At 39.3% G+C, this 8,006-nt stretch overlaps 2 protein-coding genes across 3 annotated transcripts in view; both read right to left on the reverse strand.

Annotated features, from left to right (window-relative positions):
• Positions 1–660: 660 nt before the first annotated feature.
• Positions 661–3,798, reverse strand: rhoh (ras homolog family member H). Of its 2 annotated transcripts, none has more exons than XM_068705444.1 (2): positions 3,425–3,798; positions 661–2,361 (listed from the first exon to the last, which is right to left on the reverse strand). In XM_068705444.1, exon 2 carries the CDS (start codon positions 1,924–1,926, stop codon positions 1,339–1,341), a length of 588 nt encoding a protein of 195 aa, XP_068561545.1. In that variant the 5' UTR covers positions 1,927–2,361; positions 3,425–3,798; the 3' UTR covers positions 661–1,338. The 2 variants fall into 2 exon arrangements, with proteins under 2 accessions (XP_068561545.1, XP_068561546.1); XM_068705445.1 differs by having other exon boundaries at positions 661–2,364.
• Positions 3,799–7,028: 3,230 nt separating this feature from the next.
• Positions 7,029–8,006, reverse strand: part of n4bp2 (NEDD4 binding protein 2) — a 16,939-nt gene continuing 15,961 nt past the window's right edge. The window contains exon 16 of the mRNA XM_068705451.1: positions 7,029–8,006. This exon is cut by the window's right edge and continues 351 nt beyond it. The gene's annotated coding sequence lies outside the window, so the exon portion shown is untranslated.

Genomic DNA, 8,006 nt, shown 5'->3' on the forward strand with positions numbered 1-8,006 from the left:
TAAATATTACACTTGTAGATGATTTCCCAGTCTTTTATTCGCTTCTTCGAATCCTAATTCATGGACAATGTTTGCAAGAAACATAGGTAGCAGGTCATGTATTTTTCTCATATTTTCTAAAAGGAGGTGTACAGTTTAATAAAAAAAATTACAATCCACAAAAAATCCAGTTATGTGGCATATGGTTTAAATAAAACATTTCAGATAATTTTGATGTTTCATGTCTCTTTACTTTATTATAAAATTAAAACAAATTTGGATCCATTAAAATAGAAATAATTCAAAATAAAGGTATCAATTATCTTGTGTATATAATACGATTGTGCATTAGTCAAATTTAATGTCCGAGTAAACATTTCAAAGAATACAAATATGTATCTTCTAAATAGATTTGACACACACACATATACATATATATATACATATGTATATATATACATATATATATATATATATATATATACATATATATATACGTATATACATATATATATATATATATATATATATATACGTATGTATATGTATATATATATATATATATATATATATACATATATACATATGTATATACGTATATATATGTATATATATATATATATATACATATATATATATATATATATACATATATAAATGCATTTATAATCTAGAGAAACGTATAAAGCGCTTTACCTACTGACGGTTTATTCCCTGGTCTGGTCTTAAGAAATATTATCCTCTCTGGAGCAATAATAGAGAATATGCTATATGTAGAGCTCTATGCACCACATATGGACCCAATCGGCTTATGCTGAAGAGTTTAAATAATTACTGACAACATGCACTCACTAGTATTTACTGATTTCATACTCACAGCATAAGAATAAACTGTTATTCAACTGTAAAACCCAGTTGTGTCATTTTATCTGTGGTAAAAGTACTTATTCATTTTATGCTGCGATTCTAAAGTTAATTTACTGATCCAACCACAAAATGAGATATTAGGATTTTAAGAAATGATGTGCACCTTCAATATTAAACCTTTAAGTGCTTTATTCTTCACAGCAAAAGTTCTTAATGGAGAATTTCTGAAAGACGAAACATCTCTGATGCTCCGTTTGAAATCCAACCATGAGACGTGCTGTGGTTCACTTCACAGACGGATCACACCAAAGGATAACTAGAAGTTCTCCTTTTTAAATATGTTGTGAGTTTCGGGGAGTCTCTTAGTTGGAAAAGAAGAACCACACGTATGTAAGAGGAATACAGCTTTAGGCCCCCGCTGAGTGTGAACAGTACACTAAGATGCATTATGTGAAATGTCATCTCAAGTGCCTGCCAAGTCAAGGTCAAAGGTCAAAAGACCTTGCACTGGTTGATGCCGAATATCCGTCGCCTGGCCCGTTTCCTGGCCTGGTTCACGGCTGTCCGCACTGCATACTCAAACACCTGTTGCACACCGCGGTTGCCCAAGGATGAGCACTCCAGGTAGCCTTTGGCGTGGACCTCATGAGCCAGGCGTCTCCCCTCTGCCGCCGAGATGCAGCTGCCCCGGTGCGCCCCCACCTCCCGCAGGTCCGTCTGCGTGGCCACGACCAGCACCGGCACCTTGGGCAGGTTCTCCCGGACCTCTGCAATCCACTTGTGCTTGACGCTTGCCAGCGAGTTGGGGTTGGCCACAGAGTAGCAGAGGAGGACGACGTCGGCCTGCTGGTAGGACCTCGGGCGTATTTGTCGGAAGTTGTCATTGCCCGCTGTGTCCCACAGCCCCAGGCTAATCTGAACTCCGTCCATGTACACCTCCACCCCTGTGTTCTCGAACACCGTGGGCTTGTAGGTTTCCGGGAAGGTCTCTGAGGTGAAGCGGACCAGCAGCGCCGTCTTGCCCACGGCACTGTCCCCAACCAGGACGCACTTCACCGACATCTCCTCCACGTCGTTCATGGCCGCCTCTAGGTCCCTGTGGTCCCCGTTGAAGAGGTCTCAGGGGTCGTCTCTCTGGAGCTTTAGAGGCACAGGGTTCACCGGGTAGTCAACAATGACAATCACTCTGTGTGAGCTCTGTGTGTGCTGTGCTCCCGTGTTCAGGTGGTTGTTTTCACGGCAGGTAGTAGCTCCATTCCTGGAGATTCCAGCGGTGACCTGACCTACAACGTCTCTCTTTGCAGAGTCCTTAAACGTCTCTGATATGGACTAGGTATGTACAGTTAGCGGCCGTCCAGCGGTGAGCTTCACACGCGCCTCACGTAACGTCTTCGGTCTCCGAGCCCCCTCGTCTCGTCTAGCTGGTTCTGGGTCTCTGCAGCGTGGTCTGGCGTCTGTCCTTCGGCCATCATTCTGTCCAAACACATCGGACCTCTCAGAGATGAGGAGGGAAATCTACTGAGGAAGATAGGACACGTCACCAACATGAAGTCTCTCCAGTCCCTCCTCATACAACATGCAGCTTAACGTCGACAGCCGCACAGCGTGGCTCTTAATACGGTCTGTATAACAAATAAGAAATATCTGTTGAACAGTCAATTGCTAGAGTAGGCTACTGCAACTGGCAGATGACATAATTTTTGTGACAGACATGTTTAATATTTACTGCAAACCGGAAAACATTAGATGTATGAAAAAGTACTGATTAAATACGGAAGTAACGGTTTTGTGTGTTTGGGTGTGCCCCAGAATTCACAGCTTGATCCCTAAGACTTAAACAGGGGCCCATTAACAATATATCCATTACTGCTGATTATCAAGCTCATACATATATAACCCTTCTGTCCCCTAATTATTAAAAATGTCTCCCTCATAACCAGTCCACCATAAACGAACATCTGAGAAAGGAAGAGGATGTCTCTGTGTGTTACTGTATGATGTAGTGATAATAGTTGCACATTTTGATGTTTTTTTTGTTTTATTTTGACGAACAAAATCTGCTAATGTTTTTTTATGACATCTCTGTCACATTAAATGAACAGTTTGACAACTGTATTAAAAAGCAGCAGAAGTCATAACCTCAAAACCACCTGCCATGACACACAGATGGAAAGACCTCCATCACTTAAACGGGACACGTCAATCAGTGTTCGTTTTGTTTCCGCAGTTGAATTTTCTAAATGATCTCTCAAGAAAAAGTCACTGTCAGCTTTCTATTAAATAATAAGGAATAAATAAATAGTCATAAAACCCTCAGTGCAACCGATTCCACTGATTGACGTTTAACTCTTCTTACTTCATATAACATGCTTTTCTTTAAGTTTACATACAATAAAATATTACTTTTTTAGTTCTAATGAAGATCTCACTTGTTCATTTTAAAAGGTTTATTTTTTTTTAAATAAGTTCAGGGTTTTGCCATCATTATAGAGTTTTAATAAAATGTCCAAATAGAATAGAATGGACTAGTAACATCAGCAACACTGTGTTGCATCAAGACAAAGAACAAGATAATTACCTTTCTTGTCAGTCTTCTCGATCTTCAACGGGCGGATGCCGGCTACCGCCTTTCAAGGCCCAACAACAAAGAAAAAAACAAAAAGCCTTTAAACTCCAGAAACGTTTCTTTATTAATAATTATCTGCCAAACTAGATACCCTCAAATGCCATTTATAAAGTCTGTGTTACTTAAAACACAGAGATGAAATATTTTGGCACCTGCCTGACGCTGAGTTTGGTAGTTAGCAGAGGAGGGAAATGAGAAAGTACGACAGAGAAGAAAAGTAAAACACATCCGCTAGTTGAGAGTGAAGAGGTGGAACTCGTTTTCTGTTTGCCTCCCCCACAGCAGCTGTGGGGTTTTTTCTGTTGTGGATTTGTAACATTTTATCAGGCATTTCACACAGCAGCAGAGCTCCCAGGTGGTTAAGATAAAATATATTTTTTAAAGATCACTTCCATGAGCACAGTGGTAATATTGGTATTACACACAGAGAGCTCTGTATTCAAAAGTGGACCACCTCCCACTCGAGTATTTCTAACTCACTTGTTAAAATGGGGGTTGGCCGAATTTACACAGGCGGCAGCCTTCGGTTCTGCCGAGTGAAGCCAATACGGAAGTGTTTTAAAACCTGCATTCTCTCTGCTGACCATCGGGGGCGACTCCTCCGGTTTCAAAAAGAAGTCAGATTGTATAGAAGTCTATGGCCAAATCCCAATGTCCTCCCTAAACCCTAAACCCTGAACCCTCAAGGACTTAATTGACGTCATCTGGTAAGTGGTTGAGTGTGAGAGGCTGCAAGGGCTCGAAATGGCATAAATATGAATGAGACAGCACTTTGCTGCAACATCACGTTACCATGAAAACGACAAAAAATAAGATGTATAATTGTGGGTATTTATTTTATACTTTGTACTCTCTGATTTGAACGTCTTCAGGCTCTTTCCTCACAAGATGAGAGGTCATTTCATATAATATATGTACTTGTTTTTGTCAAAACATCTTCGATGACAAAATCAAATATTTGATGGATAAATAAATAAATATCCTCTGATTTTAAGTTTTTTTTTGTTCCATCTTTAACCCTTGTGTACCTTTTAATGTTTCTGTGTAAATATAATAAGACAGGCTGAACACAGATGAGCCGTCCTCTTTGTTTACCTTTTTTTTTTTTTTTTAACGTCTCCATACGTCCACTGGTTACCCCGTGTTTAACGTCACGTTGCTATGACTTGTGGGTAATTCCCTTAGGCTAAGTCAGCATATCATGCTGACTTACGGAAAGGGTTCATAAAGGGCTCAAAATGTCTGCCAGAGAGCCCTCAAACACTTGAAGATTTGACAGTGGGACAGCCCTAAACCCTCACAGAATTCGCGGGAGCACGCCTAAAAGTCTGTGAGTCCGTAAGGGGGGACATTGGGATTTGGCCTATGAGAAAATGACTCTACTTCTCACTTGATTTATTACCTCAGTAAACATTGTAAACATGAGTTTATGGTCTCAATCTCTAGTTTCAAGTCTTCTTCAATACAGCATGATGTTCATTTAGTAAATTATGGTCCATTTAGAGTCAAATAGACCATAAAGCGGAGTATGCTTTAGGGCGGGCTTACTGTGATTGACAGGTCGCTGTTGCTACCAGAGCCGTATACGGCGTCTCTACGTCACTTCTCCGCATTCTAAATGTGGTAACTTCTGTTCACTGGTTGCGAAAAAAACAACATGGAGACGTATCCAAAGATGGCGACGGCTGAATCGCCGAACTCAAGGGCCAAATCCCAATGTCCTCCCTAAACCCTAAACCCTGAACCCTCAAGGACTTAATTGACGTCACCTGGTAAGTGGTTGAGTGTGAAAGGCTGCAAGGGCTCGAAATGGTGTAAATATGAATGGGACAGCACTTTGCTGCAACATCACGTTACCATGAAAATGACAAAAATAAGATGTATAATTGTGTGTATTTATTTTATACTTTGTACTCCCTGATTTGAAAGTCTTCAGGCTCTTTCCTCACAAGATGAGGTCACTTCTCTATTTACTTGTTTTTGTCAAACATCTTCGATGACAAAATCAAATATTTGATGGATAAATAAATAAATATAATATATATATGATTTCAAGTTTATTTTGTGTTCCATCTTTAAACCTTAATGTGTCTGTGTCAATATAATAAGACAGGCTGAACACACGTGAGCCGTCCTCTTTGTTTACCATTGTTTTAACGTCTCCATGCGTCCACTGGTTACCCCGTGTTTAATGTCACGCTGCTATGACTTGTGGGTAATTCCCTTAAGCTAAATCAGCATAACTTACGGAAAGGGTTCATAAACGCCTCAAAATGTCTGCGAGAGAGCCCTCAAACACTCGATGATTTGACAGTGGGACATCACTAAACCCTCATGGACTTCGCGGGAGCGCGCCTCAAAGTCCGTGAGTCCGTAAGGGGGGACTTTGGGATTTGGCCAAGGCTTCAAAACATCAGTCCACAAACCAAAGGGTGTTGTCACCATGATTACGTCAACTTCTTAAATGCAGTCTATGATATTGCGCAACACAGTTGTTGGGGAGAACTAGTCTGCAGCAACTTTTGTTTTGTTGAGGGAGCTGCCCCCTCAAAATCTGACAAGTGATGTCACTTGAGTCAGCGTCGGCTGGGTCTGAAGACTACAAGTTTGAAAATCAAAAAATCTGTTGGTGTGGAGTTGGAAAAAACTGAGTTCACCAGACCTCTGTGACCAGCTCCTCATCTCAGATTGGGGCTAGCAGGCTACATTAGCCGCTACTAGATTAACACACCTGTATCTCCTTCCAAATTATCAGCGGTCGAGTTCCACTGTGGGTAATGTAGGCACCAGGTTTTGACAATGTGTAAACAAAAAAGATATGGTTTAGTTGCCGCAAAGAATTTTACAAAAAAAAAAAAAAAATGTTTTACACAATGCAATGTTAAATCTGCGGGGCACTCTTTTACATGTATTGCTCTCGTTTTTCTGCCATTAGCAACACTCCAAATATATTGTTAGTCAATGGTCAGGCTAATAAATACCTTTGCATTTTATTTTACAAGTGAATAGGTCATGAGCTGCTACCATATAAATGAGTAAATGTCAGGCTGCGCCATAAACACAACACACATTCCTTTTGTTTTAAAATGTGCACTAATTCATGCTTTTACCCTCCACTGCATCCCCGCCACATGGATTTAATCATCTCTATATGTACAGTTTTTCCCAGGGGTTCCCGAACCGCATTAGTCCAGTAAAAAAAAAAATCTGTTTAAGGGATTAAATATTTTTGTCCCAGTGAGAGATCTTTGTTTTTAAATCTGGCTTTGTACTATTGTATTATTGTTGGGGAAGCTATGAAACAATAGTTATCATTTGTAGAATACAATCTCTTTGTATTGACTTGTAGAAAACATCATTCAGCATTTTAAACAAGGCACCATGTGTGTGATATTACTCACAAACTGGCAGGTCTTTTGATACACAGACTAATATAAAATTACTAAAACGGGTTTTCCGTGTTTTGTAATGGTTGGTTTTGTTAAAACAGCTGTAACACGGGGTTATGTTTTCCACTGACATCTATTGACGTAAACATACACATACACAGTTTTAAACTGTAAACAAATAGTAGTTTATTCCACAATACAATATTCTCTGTAAAACCTTTGAACAAATTAATAAAAAAATACAATTTGTGTTCAAGAACATTATGTACACCAAGTAAAAATTTGTCGTTGCACCTTTATGAAAAATATCACACAGAAGCTGTTTTAAACCTACAACAATAGTGTAGAAACCTGAGGAATAAAGGATTTGGCACAGTGGGTTAAAAAAAGCCACCAGGAACAGTCTGGAAACAACCGTCTGGCCTCGAAAGAGAAAACCTAACAATGTGGAATCTTTTACCTGAGTTTGAATATCAATATATTTGTATTAAGTAAATGAACAGTTGCAGTATGTTGCTGAGGCGGCTGCTAAGAAAAGAAACCGATCACTGCAGAACTCACAAGAGCCGTGTGTTCAACCTATTTATTGGCCTTTTGATCATCTGAAGAGTTTCAGGCTCACCTCCTGCTGAGAGAGACGCACTGTAACCCTACAAGAGAAGAAAAAAACCTCTCCTCCTACTCAGCATTTGGTTTAGAAATAATTTGCATTAAATTAAGTATTAGCATCAAGTAAAATGCATAAAATTAGTTTAAAAAATGGATGCCGCATCACTTAAAACCCTAGATTGAAAAGCCTCCAAGCAGACAGCATGCAATCATTCAAAGTTTCCTAAAATCCTCACATTATGTCTCAAACATGACTCCGCGTCGGTGAATGTAAGAAGATTAAATAAAATCTTGTTTCAATGCGAAGCCTTCAAAACACGGGTGTTTATCATACTCTATAAAAACGAATGTAGATAAAAAGAATATGACGATGATAAAACCTTTTTACATTTAAAATGTACATACATTCTAGCTTCACAGCTGCATACAATTACCTTATTTGTGTTCCATGCCTACGGAGTTATCTTTCATAAACAATAGAAAAACGATTTTTACTAGGATCTAAATTAAGATTATGATTTTAACTCAAATGCACC

The sequence above is a fragment of the Cebidichthys violaceus genome, unplaced genomic scaffold (assembly GCF_023349555.1).
Source record: "Cebidichthys violaceus isolate CVI_PGR_0920_01 unplaced genomic scaffold, fCebVio1.0.p SCAF_119, whole genome shotgun sequence".
In the NCBI taxonomy this organism is placed as follows: Eukaryota; Metazoa; Chordata; class Actinopteri; order Perciformes; family Stichaeidae; genus Cebidichthys; species Cebidichthys violaceus.

Excerpts from the sequence above, each read along its gene's own strand:
- rhoh (XM_068705444.1), bottom strand. The coding sequence starts at position 1,926 with ATGAACGACGTGGAGGAGATGTCGGTGAAGTGCGTCCTGGTTGGGGAC.